This window comes from Manis javanica, chromosome 13, assembly GCF_040802235.1.
Source record: "Manis javanica isolate MJ-LG chromosome 13, MJ_LKY, whole genome shotgun sequence".
NCBI classification, from domain to species: Eukaryota; Metazoa; Chordata; class Mammalia; order Pholidota; family Manidae; genus Manis; species Manis javanica.
In genome coordinates, this window is record NC_133168.1 from 47,999,878 (window position 1) to 48,024,233 (window position 24,356).

The 24,356-nt window shown below is 35.1% G+C and overlaps 1 protein-coding gene across 10 annotated transcripts in view; it reads right to left on the reverse strand.

Moving 5' to 3' along the window:
• Window positions 1–2,212: 2,212 nt before the first annotated feature.
• Window positions 2,213–24,356, reverse strand: part of PTPRK (protein tyrosine phosphatase receptor type K) — a 552,018-nt gene continuing 529,874 nt past the window's right edge. For 7 of the 10 annotated variants that reach the window (XM_073219592.1, XM_073219587.1, XM_073219589.1 and 4 more), the window contains 14 exons: window positions 23,759–23,835; window positions 23,548–23,565; window positions 20,929–20,965; window positions 19,600–19,697; window positions 19,039–19,155; window positions 16,288–16,442; window positions 14,119–14,254; window positions 13,735–13,884; window positions 12,671–12,844; window positions 9,630–9,761; window positions 9,368–9,493; window positions 6,552–6,715; window positions 5,882–6,017; window positions 2,213–3,110 (listed from right to left, as the gene is read on the reverse strand). In XM_073219592.1, the coding sequence (XP_073075693.1) occupies window positions 3,057–3,110; window positions 5,882–6,017; window positions 6,552–6,715; window positions 9,368–9,493; window positions 9,630–9,761; window positions 12,671–12,844; window positions 13,735–13,884; window positions 14,119–14,254; window positions 16,288–16,442; window positions 19,039–19,155; window positions 19,600–19,697; window positions 20,929–20,965; window positions 23,548–23,565; window positions 23,759–23,835 (1,574 nt within the window). In that variant the 3' untranslated portion in view covers window positions 2,213–3,056. The remainder of the gene's footprint in view (window positions 3,111–5,881; window positions 6,018–6,551; window positions 6,716–9,367; window positions 9,494–9,629; window positions 9,762–12,670; window positions 12,845–13,734; window positions 13,885–14,118; window positions 14,255–16,287; window positions 16,443–19,038; window positions 19,156–19,599; window positions 19,698–20,928; window positions 20,966–23,547; window positions 23,566–23,758; window positions 23,836–24,356) is intronic. The other 3 variants (XM_073219588.1, XM_036993977.2, XM_036993976.2) reach the window with 1 other exon arrangement.

Sequence of the window (24,356 nt, forward strand, 5' to 3'; positions counted from 1 at the left end):
TCCAGCCACTAACAGCTTGCTTAAGTAGATCCCAGGGCAAAGCTTTCCCTTTCAGGTTCAGAGATAATATTCTAATACTCTGCAGACTGCTTGAATAGACCAGAATTATGAACAAATTCAGATAATCTCTCTCTCATGCCAAGCTTTCCTAAGCTGTGGGGAGACTTTATGAAATAATATGTAAGTAGAAATCACCACAGGAAGCACAGCCAGCTGTCTTCTATCTTCACTTAGAATAGTGTTCACTAAAATAGCTTATTGCCCCTCCATGGAACAGAGGTGTTTACTAAAACAATGAAATGAAGTCTAGGAAAGATGTGGAGTTGCTGCCTATGGAAATATTTTATGGAGTAAATATTCTACATATTATACTAGAGTATGGAACAGAATATTGATTTCTAACCATTTTGCCATGAAAAGGGTCTACTTGCTAAAGCCCACAGAAATTAAATATAAATGTACAATTGTCACTCCCTATGAAAGTGAGGCAACTTTCAAAGGTGGATTTCCAAAATGAACAGGTTGTCTAGTACATTATTTAGATGCCAGGGATCTCTCTTGGAAGCATCTTGTCTTGGAGGGGTGAAGACTTCCAGGCTTATTACATGAATACCTGGGACCAAAGGCGTTCTCAGTGCGGTGAATACTGAACATGCACATCAGTGTAGAGGTGAACATATCTGCTCTCCTTCCTTGTCCAGGTAAAAATATCTTCCTTTTAATGCAAAACCCTTTTCTTTCTCCAAAGACTAAGTATTAGAAAAAGGCTAGGCAGCTTAGACTAGAAGGCTAAACACTTATTTTCAAGAGTACTTGGTTAAGATGCATAAATTTCCAGTTGCTTGTATGTATCTGGCCCACCACACTGCTGATTCTGATTCATTCATGTGAGTAGAAATGAGATCAGGGTCAGCAAAGCAGAATCTTCCATGAGATTAACATCAGGAACATTAATAGGTAAAGAAATCTTGGGTGAGTTTTTGGGTTTTTTTTGGTTAAATCCATCCATGCTTAAATGAATATTAGTCTTCCTAGGAAAGGATAAAGTCTCTTTATCTAAAGTCTTACTAAGAAAAGGCACAAATGTTCTAATAATGTACACAGCAGATAAAAGTGTGAAGATGCCATTAATGCTAGTTTATGAGAAAATCAATTAATGAGGAACAATAAGAATGAAGTGCCAAATATTCTGTCATGCCATCAGGGAAACTGTGTTTAGCAGAAGAGATTGAACTGCTAAAGCAGACTCCAATTTGAATCTGTCAGCCAATCATTTACCTTCTCATTAACTTCAGTTTCATCACTGGTAAAACAGGGATGCTGATTATAAGATTTGTTCCAGGGAAGAAATAAGGAAATATATTACATAAAAGGATAGTTACATACATAGCGAATTAAAAAAAAAAAGATGTCAAGCCCATTGCTTTCCCTCTTCCAGTTATGTGGACTTTTTGACATTCAATGAAAAAATAAATAAAAATGAAAGACATTAGTGCTTGGACATTGGTTTTACTTTTAATAGAATTTTTGTGGTCTACTTTTATCCATGGAGACAGGCTATCTATTTGGGAGGGAAGGCATGAAAATTTAAGAGGAGAAAATGATGTGTAACCAATAACCACTGTAATTATAAAACTTTATTTTGCTCTTATTTTAATTAAATCTTATAAGCACCATGTCATGTACTGGCAACCTAGGAAGAGGAAGAGGATACCGGAATGCTTCAGTCAGTAACAAACTGCAAGCTGATGATGTTCAGTTACAATTACATGAAGCATATGAACAAGACCACATTTAGAAAGGTCCACTTGAAAATCCTGCAACGATGCACAAAACTGGAATCTGGCACTGATTTGTTCACACTGTCTATGGGGTCAGAACCCAAAGCTTGCGCATGTAAACAAGAAAAGAAACACTGTCACCTTGACAGTTTACAGTTTGCTAAATCATGACCCTGAAAGCATAAATGTTGCCATTCTGTTTTCTCGACCAGTCCTTGGTCACAGGCTGAAATGATGAATGCCTTTAAAATTTAAATGACGCTTAAAGGCTATGCTCAACATAGCACAAGTCATCAGCAAGGCCTTGGAATGTGTGCAATTCTCATATATGATCATGAAACCACTATTTACCTAATGAAATTGTGGAAAAATGAAGCATTTTCAGCAAAATGTTTTAATTTGGTCCTATAGTAAAAGACCCAATTGCCAAGTTGTTTTACATAAATTTAATTCACAAGCAGGTACACAAGAGAATCACTATAAAGAACATTGCTTCCTGGTTTATGAATAAAAAGTTTATCCTCGACTTACACTAAAACATACAAAAAATAATCTACAAAAATCGTTTACAATTGAGTTTAGTGAAAGAAAAAGCTTTCTTCAGAAAAAAAAAATGTGTGGTGGTAGTAGTTTAGCCATCAAAAAAGGAATGTAAGTAACCAATAAATATAATGTGCTTTCTCCATATAGACATATTTACACTTGAGTCTTTGGCTTATGTTTTTTTTCTAAAAAGAACTTTAAATGATCCAGCCATCATTGCACATTAAATGAAAATAAGCCAGTTATATATATTTATACATTTATATAGAGATCTGCTACACTTGAAACATATAAAAAGTGAACTTTACTATGAATTCGCACAGCTTTTCTTTCTTTTTCCTTTAAAGATCTAACGTCTTTTATCTAAAAAAGGGAGAAAAGTGCGCCTTTGAAAGTATTAATTCATGCAACATGTGGTGGCCGCTCTACCAAAACCAGGAGAGGCTGCATATTCACTGTACAAACACTGATAAATTCTCCTCTGAATCTGGTTCTTATTAAATATAATTTATGTGGCACGAAATGTTGGTGCTTTCATACAATAATAGAAACTAATTGAGTCCTTTTTATTAAGATACGCAACTTCATAAGAAAAATACTTTCACCTCTTGAATGTAAAAGTCTCCCACCCCCCACGTTAAAATCTTTCTGCCCAGGTGTAGCAGGTACAACAGCTGCTGGCTCAACAGGTGAACAGGCTCCTGCTTGGATGCACTCTGAAGCCTCGCCCGACTAAGACGATTCCAGATACTCCAGAGCTACATCATAGCAGAAACGGTACTGCTCCTGAAAGATGGCAAAACAAACAATGTTAAAACCAAAGAGTTGAGTAAAGGTAAGAAGAGGAGACTGATGGTGGCTCATAGCTCCCAAATGAATATTTGGTGACCACTTTAGATTATTCTAAGAATTACAAATTATTTTTTTAATGCAAGTTTAATGTCTGTGCATACATATTTTACTGTTTAGTCTAATGGCCACTATTTAAGTAAAAGGAACTAGATGTAAAAAGATATGTTCTCTTTCTCCCTTATTTTCTATCAATATTTTTTAAAGTCCAGTACTTTTTCCTGATTATAAAAGAAATACCTGATCATTACAGAAATATTTCTCAGTGCAGAAAAATATAAAGAATCAGAAAAAGAGTTTCTATAATTCTACTATCAGAAACAACTGCTATAATACTGCCTCAGTTTTGCTTTAGTCCTTTTTTATGTGTGGTTGAAATAATTATTTTAGAACAAATACAATTATATATGTATATTAAGGATAGATATAATTTTATATTTTAATTTCCTTCATTTAATATTGTATGTGTCTTTTTCCCATGTTATTTAATACATCTTTTAATACTACATAAAAACCTAATATATGGATTATTTGACTATTAGATTGCTTCTATTTTTTCCTGTATTATAAATGTTACAGTGAACATGTGCAAATATTCTTTACCACACTTCAGATTTTTTCCTTAGCATAAAAAAAAAGTCAATCATTTTAAACTGCTACATCACAATTCCAAGTCCTTAATTTTTGACATGGTCTTGGGTTCATCAAAGTATTTAAGTAAATTTATCAAGAATAATTAGTGGTTTTTAATTTTTTTGACCTTATTTATAATTGGAAATTTATTTCTGCCCCTTTTCTGTATTTAAGACAATTTGGGTGACATAAAATTTTTTAGTCAAAATTGCCTTTCCTCTAAGTCCATCTATGTGTTGCTCTATTATCAAGAATTTAGAAAAATTCAGAGACTATACTACAAATTCTGACTTGGAATATATAGCTTATTAAAAAGTTTCCAATTCAGTCTAAAACACATATTATTTCTAAAGAGAACTTACAGGTGTTCTTCAGCAATAAACTAGGGTAATAAAAACTTTCCCCAAGAGGTCTTTATCAATCCTACCCTAATTATCAAGTAGGTGTGATTTAAATTAGCCTACCACGGTGGTAAGTGCATCTGAAGAGGCAAAAAGTGCTTGAAAACAGTTATGTCTCTTTAATCAGTCTCTAGCACTTTTGTTTACACTCTAAGTTTCCTCAGCAAACTTGTCAGTTCAATTCAACAGTACACTGAAATAATCACTAACTTCGATTAAACAAAAATCAGAGGGTAAGGTATTTAGTCAGGATTCATGGGACATGATGTAAAGGTAAATAATAACTCTTTGGAAGGTTCTAGAACGGCTGGGTTTAACCACAGGTTCTTTTTTTTTTTTTTTAAGTAACACTGGAAAGTTGGAGTTGAATTTGAAGGTAGAATTTGAATTCTAAGGCCAGAAGCGAACCCATTGATGAACTGAAGAAGGCTTGACTTGATCTGAGAGATAGGGGCAGAGTATATATTACGAGATCTTCAGACTGTAAAGTGTTTAAAGACATAACCACTAAGCCATCTGCTTTGTATGAAGACTTGAGAGCTCTAACTTAACCATCCTTACAATCCATCCCCTTTCTCCAACTCCACTGACAACACCTGGTCAAAACCAACATCATTTTGTCCAAACAGCTGCAATAACCTCGAGGAGAAGCTGGATTAGAAGGGTCTAAGGGGAAGGAGACTGTTACTACTTTTAAAAGTGAAACAGTATAAATGAAACTCTTTAGATTTTTGTCTCAGGAAGCAATGCACTTCTTGTGTGAACAATCCATGGGCAGGAAGTGGTAAGAATACTTTAAAGGTTTATTGAATTGCTCATTTTACTTATCTGATCATCTTGATAAATGTAAGGCAAGCAACAATGATGCCTTGGTTTTTCTGGTTTACTTTTCTGTGAGTATAAACTACACAGCTGCTCCTGACCTTATCCCACAGCGCACATATGCGTAACCCACAGACGTTTTACTTTAGAAGTGAAATGTCTAGAGAAGCTTAACTTTCTCACTCTTCACATGGCTTTAGCCAGATGAACTCCTACGTACACACCTATCAGCTCCTATTTTGTAAGCAGTGTTCTAATTTTATGAGCCCTGGCAAATTCATGTAGCATATGACCTATACTCAATAATTGGTAAAAGCTGAAAACTGTCAGCAATGATGGTTTAAAATTTATAATTTGAACAGGAATGAAGAATTAGAGATAATAACTAAAATAAATTTAAGTTGCTCTTTAAGAACGTCAGGTGTCTGAAGTTCTGATGCAACCTATGAGTATATCCCTCAGATTAATGTTTTACCAGCTAACTCAATATTATTTAAGAAATAAAAATAAACAAGAATAAAGTCTAGACAGCAGGATGTATTCTTATCATAAAACCATTTACTACCGTTTATTTCAGCAAATATTTATTACCTGCAACGGAAAAAAAAATATCCCACACATTTCCCAAATCACGGTGAAATAGTTTTCTTTATCATTAACAGTTTAAGTGATAAGTGTTGACGTTTATGTGAGTAGAAAGGGATACATAGGCATTCATCATTTAGCCAGGGACGTCCCCACAAAGACTCAGTTAGCCTTCTGATTGCCTGTGTGTAGTAAGCCGGAACAACAAGTAGGTACATGACTTGACTAATCTCTATGCCGCCTTCTCTGTCGAAGACTGTGACTCACCGGGGCTTCCACCATGTTTGGCTTGCTGTTCCTTAGTGTCTTGACAGCATGGAACACGTCGACAACGTTTTGCCGTTTGACCATTTCAACAACAATGCCTATGGCACAGAACATGCCACTTCGCCCACCACCGTTTCTAGAAGCACAGAAAGCAAAAGCATCTTAGACAGTTGCTTTTGAGGACCGTAGGTCACACAATTATATATATTCGGGAAAAAAAAACACCTTAGCTTTTAATTTTTTTCCATTCGTGTCTTAATTTTGCATCATGCGTGTTCAGGTATGTGTACAGAGCCGAGAGGAAGGACCCTGGAGGCTGACGTTAGCTCAGTCAGTAGCTTATGCTTGCGATAGGCTACAAGCACAAATTGCTGCAACTTAGATACCTTGAGATTTTGACAGATTTGTAAACACTGTAAATCAGAAAAGTGGTGGCTCTGAGTAGTGTGCGGAAGAGATTGAATCATATAATAGCTATAAAATAATCAACTTTTAAATATGAAAATTAAAGTTAGTAGTTATAGATTCATGAGCAGGAAAATTATTTTAAAATAATAGCCCTGGGGGCCTGCAAGATGTGAGTCAGCTGCACTTGAACATGGGAAATGCAAGGCCAATGAAGCAGTGAGCACCGGGCCCTGTGCCCTGCCCGGCCACGCCGCCTACTCACAGGCAGTGGATGATCGTCCGGCCTTCCCCCTCCTCACATTCCTCCTGCCATTTTTCCACCTGCAGTATCAGTTTCAAAAATGACCGCTTGGAGCCAGGCACTTCTCGATGAGAAGCCCACCCCAGATACTGAAACTGCTGCACCATCAGATAGCCTTCCTGTGGCTGTAGGGAGAAGTATTTTTATTACTGAATGTTTACCAGAAACTAAAAGGTGGATCCCAGTTTGTACCATTATATAAATGACATTGACATTGAATCGAGTCTAGCTGATAAAAATCTGAAAAATGTACATACCAGTGCAGAAACATTCTAAATTACAGAAGCAAGAAACAGGCGAATCATCATTTATATAAGCCTCTCCCTCACACCACATATCCAACAGCCAATTCTTATGGTTATACTTCTTAAATAACTTTCAAGTTCATCTCCTCTTTACTGCCACTGACATCCTGGCACTCCCAATCACAAATTATGATAATTACTCCCTAGTTGATCTCTCTGAATAAAAAAACTTTGATCTCCTTCCAAACCATTCTTACTGCAGGCATCATAGTAATTTTGAAATGCAAATATCATCTTGTCATTCCCCTGCTTTAATGCCTACCCATGATCTTATCACAAAACCTAAATTGCTACCATGGCTTAAATAAAAAACCCTACATGATGAGGCTTCACCTTCTTCTCCCACCTTCCCTTTATTCTAACACATGATTCCACTCTTCAAGTTCTCAGCACACTGCTGTCTTTTAGTCTGCTTCTCAAATCATTTCTTGTCTTGTGGGTTTTGCACAGTCTCCCCTTTGCCTTGGACATTTCCTTCTTGCTTGCCTTTCTCAATCCCAGTCGAGTGACCAACTTTTCTTGGGGTTGCCCTGGATTTTTCTGGTCTTTGCACTGAAACTTGTGTGTCTTAGGAAACCTCTCTGTCCTGTGGAAACTAAGATGGTTATCCCACCCCAAATAGCTCCTACTGATTCTTAACATTTTGGCTTAAACATCACTGCCTCCAAGAAGTCTTCTCTGATTACTCAGTTATGTCCAATCATGCAAACACCCTATATTCTATACTTATTCCCTATAAAATTTCTCATATTTGTAAATAAATATTAGACAATTCGTTGTTCAATGCTTATCTTTCCTGATAAAATATAAATTATTTAAGGACAAGGAAACCTCTCTCTTTTTTCCCCTACACTTTGTATCTCTAGAACCTAGCAAAATATTTTGTGAAGAATAGTACTGTTGAATGAATGAATCACAATTTTAAAGCCTCAAAGGAAAATGTAAGGAAGAATTTTCAATATGTGAGTAGGCCATATAAAAAGGCATCAGATCTAAAGGTCCATATGGTAAGGGCTCCCACGGCTTTTGGCAGGACAAGGATCTACCTGCTATAATACCCAGCTTCTTTTCTCACTGGTACCTACTAAATATCCAATGGCATGAATGATATTAAATGAGATTAGGAACAGAAAAATATCATGCACTGATAAGGACCAGAATACTACATAGAGAGGGAAATAAACAAGCAAATTGCAGCTATGCTGACAAGAAAAAATGTAACACAGATTTCAATTCCTGTTCTTAGAATATTTTTCATGTAAACAACTTAATTAGCAGACAAGTCTCACTTGCTTAGTTTAGCAGCTACGATTTTTCAACTAAAATATTACCAGAACCATCATGTAACAGATGTGCAGACATAATGAGATTCCACTTAAATTAACATCTAAGATACGCACTGATATTATGACATGATTGAAGTTATCCTTTTTTTCCTCCACTGAAATGAGCAATAGAATTGGATATGATTTTATCCTCTGCTTACAGTTACGTACATATAGACTTACTCACCAGAAACATATATAGTCATTTTGATACAAAAAACACTGAAGCACGACAATCCTAATCACACACTTAAAATAATACACATACATTGAGCTGCTACTAAAAAACAGCAATCTTTCCCTTTAAAAAGAGAGTGACTCCATGGAAGTTAAGAGGGTTTTCTTATTTTCATTTCAAATTCTCCTTGTTGTTTGGTTACATAATCTACACAGTTTTTACTAGCATGTTCTTTTTTTTTGGAGATACCCCAAATGTAGTTTGTCATTTAGTGCAAAACACATGAAAAGTCAAGGAAAGAAAGACTCCTGAGGTACACCTTTGCTACTCTGCTCCTAGGAAAAGGTACATAGGTCACAGCACTGATTCTAGTTATAAAATGGGCACAGCCAGATGTAGACATTTAGAAAGGTGAAATTGTAGGTAGAAGAGAATTAATGATGGCTGAGATGTACCTTTTCCTTCCTGCCTGGGATCCTTCCATATATGCAGGACTTAGAATAGTGACATGGAACCCTTCTACAATGGCTGGTCCAACAAATCCCTTTCTTCTGAGGTAAAATTTCTTCTCTGTCAGTATTATTATTATATTCTTATTTTTCAATTGCATGCCTTTTCTGGGCTGGGTATCAATGCTAACAAAACATGCAGTCAACTTCAGATAAGGCCACTTATGTTCAGGGGCCAGGGCCAGAAATCCAAGTCAACTGAGCTACTGCACCTGAATTTAGATTTCCAGATGGAAAACATTAGTCTAGTAATGGACCAGGAAACCCAGCTTCTAGCATTTCTGCTTCTCTGTTTTTGTTCTAGTACTAAGGTATCGAATGATTACTAGCTTTGGAACTGATGACACAATACCTATTAATTCTACTCTCCCTGTTGTCTGAATGGAATTAGAGCCTGAGCCCATTGTGGTTATTATCACCTGTTATGGAGTGGCTCAGTTAAAAATGATTAATGACTTACTCTTGTTAGATTGCATATCCTAAAAATCCGGTTTATCACATCACAATCCATTGAGCAAGACATACATTCCACTTGGATGGGGCCATATCGGAGCATCCCTTCTTCGGGCCAGTACTGAGGGCAGCCCTACATGATGAATGTTTTGAAAGAGAAAGAAAATGAGCATTATTTGTTTTCTACTTAGGGTAGTACAAAGCTGATTTTAGTGTTTTATTACTACTTTATTAATATAAGAACCCAAAAGCAACCCATAGGCATTAACCTGGGACAAGTCGACTTCATTTAACATCACAATGGAGGTACAGCCATAATCATACACCAATCTCCAGAAGTCCTTCATGGTGTTTGGCAGAGGGTACTGCGTGACGATGAAAGCAGCTGGTTGCCTATAGCTCTGTTTAGAAATAAGGGGGATGGAGAAACATATGAACTTAAATGAACCAACAGCTGTACAAGCAGATTCAGTGCCCTTTGTTGTAAGAGCAGAAAGATGTAATAGTATCCCAGGAAGATGAGCTAGACTGCTGTATACACAGGAATAACAGATTTGGGTCAGGGGAATACACTGGAGCTAGTAATGAGTCAAACAGATGGTAAGATTTCCGTGCCTCAGCAGCCATTCAAGCCAAGAAATTCAGTTTTGTTTTATTGAGAAAAGTAAATACAGGACAAATACAAAAGAAGAAACCAAAGGACTTCTTGGGGTTAAGATGCTCCATGATGCACCTCTGGGGCTATTTTAGCTTTCCAACGGTCATCAATCTGAGAGGCTGAAGGCACAGAATCTTGTGGTGTGTGTGGGTCTGTATCTACCTATCATCTATCAACTGTTACATACATAACTGTCTGGTTCTCCTCTAATTCCAAATAAGAAAAACCACATAAGTCTCAAACTTATGTGCTTTACATTATATAGATATTATTAGCACATTCTGCACATCTTGGAGGCAATGCACTTACCACAGTTTTCTGGGCATTTCTAATGGTCAAAATGGTAGTTTCATTCATTTAAGATTTTTCAAGGGCCAAAGAGTAAAACCAATGCACTCCTTGGCCCCACCTAAGAGGAAAGGGCTCCTGTTTACCAAGGGCCCCTTGAATAGGACACACATTATCTCTATCCTGAAGGAGAGGGTCTGCTCATCTGGCCTGGGCAATCTGTGTTCTGCAGACAGATGATCTACACTAGAATAGAAATATACATTTCTGTGTAATAACTTAAGCTAACGACTTGTTAAAAAATTATTTGTAAAAAAAAAATTACTAGACAGTTGCGTGAGATAAATTTTCTTAGCTAATAAAAATTGCCAGTGATTTTCTAACTCACTGTATCATACCACACTTTAAGTCGTTCAAATGCCTTAACATCAGTGTAGAAATTGATCCTCGAACTTCAACTGATCCTATACCAGTTAGGAACTACTGCTAACCATGACATTCCACTCCACGGAAGACCGAAGGATGAATCTGAGTAGATGGTAACTCACTTGGCTGCTTCCAAATGACCTCAAGACCTCACAGAGTTATAAACTGCAGCTCGGGTGAGTGCCTCCTCAGGAAGGTATATAGGCTCATGTGAAAGGATAAGAAACAAGTATGCCTTCCTTCCAGTTAAACTTCTGCTCTGTGGAAAGGTAAGTCAAAGGTGGCTGAAAGCTATTCACTCATTTTTTGAGTGACAAGGGAGAGATGAATGAGGGGATGATATGGGAAAAGACTGAAGATTTTCTGATTATTTCCTTTCCAAGTGCAGGAGCGTATCTAAGCCTTTAAAATCATAGCCTCCTTGGCCTTACCTCCTAATTCTTTTACAGGGATGGCAAAGGAGTGTATAACACTAGTAATGGGCACAGAGGGTAGACGGAATGGCGGTGTTGATGAATGAGCCTTGTTCTTCTAAGGTGAACCAATCTTTACTTTTCTGAAGCTCCAACTACACTACTAAATCTGTAGGGTGGTTTCAACTATGAAATACATCTTTGTTGAATTATAGGGAAGTAAGCAGAGAGTAGGAACAGGTGGAGTACCAGGTTCAGGCTCATACTGATCACATATGGCCCTTGAAAACAACCTGGAAATTAAGAAAAACCTGACAGAGATGACAAAGACAAAAAGATGCCTCAAACCTATGCCTCATCAATATCTTTCTCAGCGTTACTTTCTTCCCTTTCTCACACAGCCTTTTTTCATTCCAAGTCTAGACTTAGAAATGAAAAGGTCTTGGGTGTTTTCTTGGGTGTATCTGTTCTATTTTCCTTTTCAGACAATTACAATGGGAAGAAATGGTACAATAAGGATCTAATGTGATTTCAATGGATATGATTAATGACTAGGCAAGACTCCAGTCAAGACAAGAATAGGAGCTTATTACTTGCACCTGCCTTTAGTCTACTCTGCTCTGCAGCATAAAAAAGAACAAAAGACCTGGCTAAAAGACTCATCTCAGAAGTTGAACTTGGGCTATCCTGTGTTTATCAGAAGCTAATTTTGGAAAACACAATAGGAGCAATAACTTATAAACTTTTATTATTTGTCTCATGGGAATGAACCCTGCCTTCTAATTTCTCTTGCTATGGTTCTACAGGCTAGAGGCAAAAACAAGAAATGTTTACAAATGAAAGTAGTGAACTGTTTAAAAGGATTCTGAACCTTGATGGCCTTCTTGCTTCTTCCCAGGGTAACCAAAGCAAGGCGGCCACAGACTAATTTAAAACTCTCTTTCCATGTTGTTCTGTCTACAGGATGCTAATATGCTGAGCACATGCTCTACCATCTACAGTTTACGAAGAGCGCAGTGGGGTAAGATAGTTGTGTGTAGAGTGGGGCTGTGTAACATGCCTTCCCTACTTATTTATAAATAGCATCTATTAATTTATGGCCTTTAAAACAAGTTTGCTATAAACTACTGGAACATTAAATGTCAGAGATAAAATTTCCAAAATTAATACCACTTTGCTAGGATATGGCACCCTGTGATTTAAAAAATTCATTCCTAACTATTTAAAATAGGTAAGCAGGATTTTCTTTCCTGAAGTTCAGATGAAAAATATTACCTGCAGATATTTCCTGTACAGAATGCATTTGACAATACAGGTTCAAATGTATAACAAAGCCTAAAACTTATAGTTCCCAAGAATCCCTGTAGGGGAATTTTCAAAATCATTTTCCAATAATTTATATTTCAATGCAAATTTTCAATTTTCCTCTTCAGGCCATTTTAATTTTTCTTGAAAACTAGCCAGCGTTCATCATAATATGTAGCTTTTCATGTCACTTTACACTAACAAAGAGACAGTCGCTTACATCCATAAGAGCAGCATTGATATAGTTACTACTCTCCCCATCAATTGTGATTAAAAAAGGCAGACATCTGTCAGGTGGCAGCATGTCCATGAATCGGTTCTTGTCATGGTTCCTTGGCAGGCATGCTATACTGCAGTCTTCAGCTTGGAGTCGAGGGGTGACTGAATTCAAGGTCTAAAAAGAAAAGGGGACCTATGTTAAAAGACAGTGACCCATTTAATAGGATAACACAGAACCATCAAGTATTTGGGAGGCCAAGTAGAAAGTGAAGAATTTGTACAAAGCAAGGGCATTTGCCACCATGACAGACTGAAAGACTTTGGAGTTAAAGCTAACGAAGCCTGAGAGGTGACAAAGAAAAAATACACACATCGTTCAATGTGCCTTTTCTTTGGAGAAAAAGGGAAGCTGAACAACACAGCTACCTGCCAAGTGTACTGCCTGACCAAAGGCAATAGAACTAGAGTGGCCCATCATCCTGACCCATCCTCAAAGTTGGAAACTATCAGGTGTAATAACATTTTGGCATGCCAGGTTTGAAGATATGCCATGACATCTGGAAAAAGCACTGGGAAAATAATCAAAGTATTAGGTTTCTAGAGCTTCTTTTGACTTCAGAGTCACATACCCTCAGGGACATTTTAAGGGCAGTGAAAACATTTGGGGTCTTTAAGAGACAATGTTTAGTCAAAGTTCAGCTATTATTATTAATGTGCTTGATTTCATATTGTGAGTGACACATAAGGTCAAAATGCATAAGACTGCATTAAAAAAGGTCATAAATACACACAAATCACCAACAAATTTGACTTTTATGACATCTTTCCCCATACTCTTTCCTGAGCCTGAACTCATTTGCCCTTCAAGCTAGAGCAGATATGAGCTCATTAATGCAAAACTGACTCCATAATATGGACAATGGAAGAGATGGGTATTATATTATACTTAAAATAGGGTCAAAGGTTGTAAATTTGACTTGAAAGACCTTTCTTAGAAGAATTAATAATGCCCGGAACAAATTGGAATAAGTTGTTCATAAGAGAGGCTCTGGAAATGGTAAATACCTGGAATTCATCTTTGAGATGTGAAGAGTTAGTCTGGGAGTCTATTCTAATCATATCAAAATATGCAGCTTTAAATTCACAGACAGGTATGGCAGTTTCTCCACATAAGCAGGCTTCTAAAATGGCATCATGAATAAAAATGTACTGTTCCTACCGAAAGAAAGAAAAATAAAATTTTCATACTGTTTTCATAAAAATTTTCTGTCACCAAAGGTAGAGAACACAAAGAATTTTCTCTATATGGAAATATTAATAAAAATACCAATTTTTTCCTCTACGACTTGATGAACAAATACTGATTCTATGTGAAAAACATCTCCTGTTCGATAAATGTGGGAGAGCCAAAAAAAAAGTCCACTAGAGGCAAATCAACTTTCAACATACCTCTGTCTGGACCATATTGATACGACGAGACCTTAAGGCTTTGACGCAGTTGTAAATATCAACAACACCTTCTCTTTCAGCCATGTCCAGCATGATGTCAATCACAATGTAACAGCCAGTTCGTCCAGCACCAGCACTGGAAACAATTAAAAAAATCTAAAGAATGGCAGGAAGCATGTTGAGGCAATCTTATATACAATCCTTCAACATTCAGATAAGTGGGGTCAAGTTGATGGGTAAATCCAAACTATAATTTATACATACTGTATAAATGCTTATTAATATACAGATAACTTCATGTAGAGTACCTGCTTTTGTGTACACAGAAGGTTGGAATAGGAGTTCTAAAGAAAAAGATAAACCTTGTAAATCTAATTATAGTTTGGAAATAATGTGTATATGTTGTTCAAGTTCCATTTTATGTAAATCTAATACACGTAATTTCAAGCCTGTAGACTTGATCAAGCGGTGGATTCAACTTCACAATTTAACCTCAAAATGAAACATTCTTATACTCATATAGTTGTGGGTCCTCTGGCAAAATGCAAGAATGATGGCTCACTGTCTTAGTAAGGCTCTTGTAAATACCAACGCAAAAGACACCTATTCTGAAACAAACAGGAAATCTGAGGAGTCACAATTCAGGGGAAGTGCTAGAAAGGAAATGGTGTTATCAACAGGGAGGAGAGAATATTTGAGTGGCGATCTGAAGAAAGAATGAAAATGAATTGTTAGGCCAAGAATATAATTCCTTCCAGGTCATAAAGAAGCCACGGTCTTACTGCATTTAATTCATTGGTTGAATCAAAATACACTATTGATTATTTTACCCCTTGGGAATGTTTCTCCAGTTTTATATATAGGTCAGTGGAGCAAACAAGATATTGCTGGTTTTGGGGAGGGGGGGATTGGGATTCACTTCCTAGTCAGTTTCCTCTCTTTCATAAACTCAGAATTAACCTGAGTATAAGTTGAAAATGACACTTCTGTTTCCATAGAGTATCTGGTCATCATGGAACACCTCTGAAGCAAGCAATTCATAAGAAAGGAAACCTCTATGATAAGTCAATATACACTTGAACTGAAACCTATTTATCTCATTTTTTAAAAGCTTAGATGGGCTATTAACATTATTTCTTTGTTGTAGATTTGGTCATTTCTCTTAAACTCACTGTTCTTTAAGAAATTTAAGTAAAATACATTGTGGCTATCTCCCTTTCTCTTCTTTTTTTTTTTCCTATTATCTTTTCAATCACTGTTCCCAGAGTCTGAGACAGGAAAGTAATTGATGAGGACATCAGATTTCTTGAGGAGGATTGAATTGATGACCTTTTCTCAGGGTACACAGTATATGATCCTTATGAGATGCCTTACTTTTATTTTATTTTCTGTGGATTCCCTCCATCCCTTTTATATTTGATCATTTAAATTCTGAATAGGCTGGATTTTCAGAAAAAAAAATGCCTAACTTTTATGCAGCTTGGAAGGGATAGTATTTGAGAATGTAGTGCACATTTATGAAAAGCTTTTCAGATTCAGTACATATTTTTCTGTTCACATCTCAAAATAAGACCATGTAATTTGCTTTAAGTGTCTCTGAATGCTTGTTTTAAGAGGAGTTTCTAATCAGAAGAAAGTCTGGATATAATGTTCACACTTTTCTGGGATATATTTACAGGATCTCACTGATGTAGTTTTTAAGGTCCTCTGATGGATGGCTTGTAAAAAAATTCTTAAACAGCCATTTTATAGCACAAATTCTTGCAATTTAGACCATTTAGTAACTCAATATGTCTCAAATTTAGTTTTAAAAGCTGGGATTCTATTGAGAATTTACTAAATTGGCAAGAAATCTCTATTTCAACCTACCATTCCATACAATACAGGATCTGCAAAAGCGATAAAAAAAGAACAAAACAGAAACACAGATGTTGCTACTAAAAGGCAGAGTTTCTATGTGGATAACATACACACATTAGTATTTATTTTGTAAGTTTCTATTTTATATCCTCCTTACAGCTAACTGTTAACTTATTGCTGTTTTACCTTATTTGCAAAACATGCAAGCTGAACCTTGTAAGCATGCATTAGTTTTGTGCTTAAAAGCCCTGTCATGATACTTAAGAAACCACGGTGCACTCCATCAGTGCCATTTGGACCACCACTCACCTGCAGTGCACAACGATGGGGCCAGCACTCGGAGGGTTTGAGAACTTGACTCTCCGGATAAAAGAAAGAAGCCCTGTAGCGTGGTATGGCACTCCGTGGTCAGGCCAGCCAGTGAAGTGGAACTGTTTAACTTCACGGATCTCATTATATCCCCTCTGTGCACACATGTAAAAGAAGTGTTTGTTTCAGAAAGACCAAAATTAAGCCGTTAAACACAACCATGAGGACTATACCTGGCTGACAATGACAAAAATGAAGAATTTATCAAGGATCATGCATTTTCAGAAAAAGGATGCTGGCCTGACCTGGCCTAGGAGCTTACCTTGATTGTCAGACAGTTGCCAAAGAAAAGAAAATTAGAAGTCTTGCTCAGTTCTATTAAGTCTGGGTAAACTTTATTTACCTTGACAGTTTCTTACTTGGAAATGACAACACATAAAATTATTAGGGGAGAAGGAAGAAATGGGAGAGCTAAAATGCTGCCCTATTGACTCAAAGCACTGAGTTCTTAAGTGGTGTATAAAAACAACTTCCTGGCGTCTCACCGCACAGATTTCAAGGCCTTGCTTATCCATGTTGAAAATGGTTTTGAAGCATAGCATGTAGGGAGTTTCCAGGACAGTGTTACTCTAGATTGCTGTGTAAAAATAGACAGTTAAACTGCTCTTTGGGAAAATCTTTTTTTTTTAATTTTGCAAACTAACTCAGCAAACAGAGCATTATTCAAAGAAACAAAACTACAAAATGAAAGAAGTGAAGGATCCATCATTTTGCCTCTCTCCTACTGGGTTAATTTGAGAGAACCCTTCAAACACACACTTTAAAGATTTTTCCTTCTGTTTCGTTGAAAGAAGCCTGAAGACAGTGATAGTACAGTTTGGAAAATATCCATGAAACGCTGCAGAATTTTATTTTATTTTATTTTTTACAAATCTACATTTGTAGCAAAAAAATCCCAAACAAATGAAAAATCAAACAAAAATAATCCCACTATCATCTGTATAACCCCAGCTCTTCTGTGGCCATCTGTGAAATCTCAATACAACTTGTTCAACAAGAAAAGGTAGAAAAATGGCATGAAATAAATGAATCAAATTGAGAAAGTTTGTATTTCAATTCTATCCTATACAGACCAATATCAGCAACACCTTGGAAGCCACTGGTCAAATATTATTCCTTTTAAAATTTCCAATTCCCAACACAGTATCCTATACAAAGCAAGGCTCAACGAATAATTATAATGACAATGATAAACATCATCATGGAATCATGCAAATGGAAAAGCATTTTCTTTACTACTTTTCAAGTCAACTCTAATAAGGAAGATCACAAATTGTTCTAAGACCTGATTTTAGACAATTACTTCACCTCCTCTATATTAATCTTTTTACTGGAGTCGCTATAAGGGCCTTGCTTTCTTTAGTAAATTTTAATATATGGTAGCATATGTCTTTTCTAATAGTGATGCAGTTTATTCCTTCCCTTGTCTTAGTTCATTTACTAGAACTTCTAAAATTTATGAATACTAGTGAGAATGACTATGCACATCACATTCCTGATGATAACAGCAACGCCTTTAGTTTTTCACTCCTTAATATGCACACTATTAGGTTTTGTTGAATCACCTTTCTCAAGATGAGGGTGTCTCCTTATGTTCCTAATATAATTAGGGCATTATTATATATGTCTTTTAATATGTTAACAATATCTATTAATGAAATCAGATGGCTTTGCTCCCATTAGTGCAGACAAATATGAAATATTCTGTTACATTTCCTACCACAGGTGTCATGTCCTTGTATTCTTAAAAAAGCGATCATTAGAGATGATACTGTGATCTTTTGTTAATTCATTGCTGGATTCAAATTTTCAACGTTTTATTTTGGAGTGTTGCTGGTCTACAAAGTAGGTTTGCACACAATTGAGACATAGAGATAGAAAGAGATCCAAAGAGAGACAGAGACATAGAAGAGCTTGAAAGAATGCTATCTTTCCCTGGTTCTGTTATCACAGTTATATGCTAGCTTCTAAAGTGTATTTAGTTGGTTTTGATGATTTTCTATGCCCTAGTTTGATTAAAATAGATATTAGCTATTCTCTAAAGGTTAAGGAAACCTTAACTATACAACAATTTTACTGGTAAATTTTAACATTACATTTTCTTCTATCATCTGTCAGATTTCTAACTCTTTTTGGGTCAAATTTTGAGAATTATTATTTGTTAGGATATTAGTGTATTAGACTAAAATCTATGACTCAAAGTTTACAAATATTTTTCATAACTTTCCCAATAGCAAATATAACTGTAGTTATACCCTTTTTATGTTTTCTAATAATGCATATTTTATTGTTCCTCATTTGGAATTGACAGTGGTCATTTTATTGATTTTTCCAAGGAATTAGCTTTTTGATCTAATTTATTATTATTATTTTTTGTTTTATATTTAGTTTCTCCTTTATTCTATTGACTTTTCTCTGATTTTCTAACTTCATGATTTTTCACAAGATTCTAGACTGCCTTTCAGAGTAGAAATCATTTTAGGGATTTAGTATGTGTCCCAAGGTTTAGAAACATGCTGGCACATGGTATGCTCTCAAATAAATACATGTGGAATGAATGAATGAATGAATGAATGAATGAATGAATGAATGGATTTTTACAGTACCATCAAACAAATTTTGACAGGGATTTTAAGAGAAAAAACAATTTCAGTGTACATGTATTTTTAGATAGAATTTTAGAATACTTACCCTTTCCAGGGTGAATGTCCTAACTACATATTCAGCAAGTGGTTCCATGTCTACACAAGTTACTTTGAAGTCACCATAAACTTCAGTATCATCAGGCCAATACTTATAGCACTTAACCTAAATGACAGAAAAAATACATAGCTGGACCTGAATACATAATACACATTAACCAAGATGATTTAATTTCTGTCATAACTCTTCTGGTCACAGTTAAAAAAAAATCTATAAATGAGATAAAAGAATCTGTTACACAATAAATAGAAAAACTTTGTGTAGTCTCATAAAAATATATAAGCCTGGTAATGCAATTGGATTCTAGTGTAAAATCAAAGTTTATTTTATTACTCAAATAATTTGAGAAATCAAATAACTTCTCAGCTATAAGGTCCACTAATCAAATAACTTCTCAGCTATATGGTCCACTTAGGAGCACTTATTTGTAATACTATGCCTATGATTTTCTTTTAAACAATTAAATGATATTCTATTTTAAGCAGGTTATGTTTTGCTACTCAACCTATACTCATGTTTTGTGGCAAAAAGAGAAAATCTTTTTCTTACCCGGCCAACCTCAACTAAGTTTGTGACCATCACAATGCAGGCAGACTGTTCTTGCCAGATCATTCTCCAGAAATCATATACTGTTTCATGAACTGGGCCTATGTGGGAATTAATATGTCATTATGTGATCAGAGAGATCTTGTAGTCAGAAAAAGTATAGATAAGAAGCAGAGTAATCTAAATAAACCAGATAATAACATTAAAAATCAAACACCAAATGTTACTGAAAGTACATAGATTCAGTTCAAATCTAAATTCATACATGGGCGTATATAAGTTTTATTTTCAATAAGCCTTCTATATTTCCCAATTTAGAAGAAGATATTACTAGGATATTTATGTCTGTCACTAGGTCAGTTTAATTCATCTTGAAATACGCATAGGAAGTCATATACCACCATAAGTCAAACAGCATTATTACCAATTAAATATGCCCACATCATTTATAAATAGTGCATGTTTAGGCGTTAATAAAGACACATCCTAACCCTGTATTATCATCTCCAAACTGCAAAGCATCTACTGGGTTATACACTAAGTACCATGAAAAAACTGGAATATTATTCACCATGGATGATCTTTCTAACTTTAAAGAGTTTATAATTAAACTCAATTATTCAAAGGTATCTGAAAATACTTTTAAAACTAATTAGAAAATGCTCTGTCAAAAGGGCAAAGATACCTTTTGTGTCATTTTCTTCTTTTATTAAATAAATAAAGCAGGTTTCTCTTCTGATGGCCAGGGGTCAATTTGGAGAGATGACCAAAGGTATTTTAGGACACTCATTCCCTAGTATGTCACTATAACAAGACTTCCCTATTTTCTTCTTATTTTCCACTCTGAATGAATTAAGTTCCCTTTAGCCTTTTGTTTTGTCTCAGTCTTGACTTGTAAAGCAATTGCTGAAAGGGAGCCTCGCATCTCACCATAACAACACTGGGCTTGAGTACTGTCACATGCTGGGCCAAAGAGTGCGCTGCAAGAACACAGGCAGCTTAGACAAGAGGAGACCTTTCTTGCTTCCTTCAAAACTAAGTAATTCCTCTGTCCAGTACTCGTTACCAGCGCCCTGGAATATCAGAACACCAGCAACCAAATCACACATAAGCAGTTTCCTTTTTACTTTTAATTAAAAAATGAATCAAGCTTTATTTTATATACGTTTTATACAGAAAAAACACTTTGAATTATTCAAATGAATAATGAGCAGTGTTACTCGGAAGAGCTGCTCTTCTTTTCAGTTAAGTCAGATAAACTTGCCAGAAGCACCATATGGATGAATAAGCAAATTTGGTTGTTCTATAGCATTTAAAAAGACAGAGTTTTACCTTGAGTTGCAATGTAGTGACTTGGTCTCTGGTAGCCCTAAAATAGGAGGACAAATTGATTATCATTTTATGTCAATATCAGAAATAAATGAATGAAGGCATAAAAAGATGAAGACAACCACCTGTTGAGATTAAATTACAGTAAAAAAGTCCAGAAATGAGTAGTGAACTCATGGTTCACTTCTCAAACCTAGGTTATCTGAAAGGTAAACATAAAATTATTTTAAGGGCTCCGATTAGAATATATATTGCATAATTGAGTTTTGTTTACTAGGGAATGACCTCATAGATTTGGTTTCGCTAAAATGTTTATGCCTTCATGTTAATCTTTAGTCATTCATTCCTGACAAAACTGTGTTAAAAAATATTGATTCTCATTTTATCATCCAAAAGTACAACACACTGCATTACAAATGGACAAAGACATATTAGAACCATAAAAAAATAACAGAACATTCCAATGTTAGAGCTGGACAATGCATGTGTGCATCAAGTCAAAGTCTGCTGAGATATTTTAGAATATTCCTGCACTATAATGTGTTCAGGAATCTGCCAAAACTATTTTGTGTGTTCTGATAATATTAATTTACACACACATAATTATAGGTACACACATATATAGGGAAAGAAGAGTTTTAAAAACTGCATCAGATCCTAAACAAAAAGTTTAGCACATTTTTTCTACTTTCCTAGGGTGCCAAGAGCTCTATGTGGCTAAACATTTAATTTAGTTTCAATAAATAAATTATTTCACAATAAAAAATAAGTTGTTGCTCTCAACTGGTTTGAATTCCAATAGATCATGAGTAGCAAAAATGTAAATGGTAGAACAGTGTTAAGCTTTGAATTTGTTTTGTCTTCCTTAAAGGGCTTTAGTAAAAACCTGTGGTATAACTAGTCCACATTTTAGTGTGGGTGACTCAATGCACATATAAATGCATATGAACTAAGATCTCCAATCTAAAACTTAATAGGTTGAGCATTATACTGTTGCAAATTTGGAAGTTTTCTATTTCTTAACATACCAATATAGCACAATGTTTTATGGAGAAACTTTTTCCAAGCTTTACAAGCATTTCATTTCCTGTTTTCAAGAAAAATTTACCAACTGCATAGACGTCTTTTAGGTATAATAAACTAATGGGATGGGGAACATTATGAAGTCATGTAGTAATCAGCCAAAATACACTGGGGTCTTAACAGAGAGATTAGATCACGATGCAGTCTCATTTAGAACACAGTTTTACCATAGGGGCCATATGGCGGTATTATAATAAGGCTCCAGTGTATATGTCTTGGCAGAAAACCAAGGTTAAGCTAAATAGGTAAAAGCAAGTGCAAATTTGTCAGAGAACTCTTAATTTTTTTATTCTAAACAGACCATTAGCTTAATTTTCCACATTAAGATGGCTGATAAATTTAAAATACTGAACATGAGTAAAATGATAATCAGAATTTTAACCAATATACTCAGAAACTATACATACTAAAACTATTAATTTAAATATGTAAATAATAACAATTTACAAAATAACTGTAAAACATGACTTATTAAAATGTAATTAAAGTTATGTCCTATTTATAGAGATTAGAAAATGTGGGGTCCTAATTTTCATATCTCTTACAAAAACAAATGTATACATATATGTGCAATATCTGACACATCTACCTTTAGTCTTACAATTAATGCAAATTTTGAACTGATTAATCTCAGCACACCTAGGTCTGAATAATTTTTGAAAAGACTGAAGTTTAATGTGTGCTTAACATGTGCTAGCTAGGCATTGTGCTAAATGCTCAACATGCATTACTGCATTTCATTCTCAAAACAAAGTGATGAGGTTAGTTACTATTACTGTTTTTTCTTCTGTAAAGGTGGGAAAACTGAGGCACAGAGAGATGAAGTAACATTCCAAGATTTCCAGTGTGATTTGAACCGGTTAGTACAAATAAAGAGCCTGCCCTTCTTATATGTAATGTATTACATTGCCTCCTTAACAGCATTTTGTCTTTTATTTGATAATTTCTTCCCATTTAACAAAAACTTTGCATGAAGGTATGTCTGTAATGAAAATTTAACAGTGGAATATATGATCAAAACAAACATTTGATTTGTATGATTCGATATATATGTGTGATATGTGTATTTTACAAATGCAATTATTTTGCCTATGTAATTTTAATACTTTACAAGCCAATACCACACACCATAAAATAGTCTTTCTACCTATTTTTAACATCAGAAGTCAAATGGAAAAAGTGAAATTTCAGAAACACTAATACACATCATACTATCCAGCTTCTCACATATGTTTGGGGAAGGGTAGAATAAAAGCCAGAAACAGAAATCATTAACAAATAAAACTCAAGTACATAATAACTTGTCAAAAGCTAAAAATGGTCCTGTTTTTCTAAACATAGAAAAGGGAAGGAGGTAAAATATATCTTAACACATGTAAAGGAGTTACAAAAAAAATGAACATAGATATACTTATGAGGCTAATTAGGTGAAGCATGCAGAGATAACTAGTAGTAAGCATTAGTAATAATTGTAATTAAGAGTAATTCATATTAAATATTTATAATAGGGTGCTGTTATTTACATATAGTGGTACTTACATCCCTGTACAGCCAAATCTACATCCCAAACCAAAGTCAGGTGTGAAAGAAAGCACAACAACGTCAGTAAGTACTAGGACATAGAACAAGGAAAAGTGTACAGTTTGTTCTTTATTTTAAAAAGCTAGCAATCACTTTATAGGTAATAACAGGTAGAGATTAACATATATAAGCTAACAAATTGGGCACACTGGACTATAACAATACTTACATCTATATAGTTGGCATTAATGTAATCTGAAGAAGGATCATCCTCTACAGGTTGCAAAATTACTCTGGAGTGATCATCTAAAAGTTTCAAATAATAAAATAAAGGCTATGAAATGAGACTATGTCCCAGGTAGAAACTTAAAATAATACAGTGGTTGATAATAGTTTATCCATAATATACTACCAAAATTTCTGTAAATACCTATCAATTAAAGAAACACAAGAACTTTAATGAGCACATTACTTACTATAATTATAATATTAATTAATTATAATATTAATAATTAATAAGGCTTCAGTGACTAGCATCTTCATAGTCACTAAGTTTCTGGAGAACATGACAATGTCTGAAACATTATTTAAGTCCTGGATTTGTCTAAAGAACTGAACTTGCCTTAATTCCTAACGTTGCTTCTTACTGATTTTAAATGGGCTGGGGTCGTTTTTCCTTGCACTTTACAGCAAAATAGCCACAAAACTAGGGAGTGCATTTTGAGCCCCTGCTCTCAACTTCTTATCTCTTGAGAGTCAAGGCTAAATTCTGATGTAATCATAAAATACTTAAAAATAACTCAAACTGAGAAGAGTGTCTAAATAAA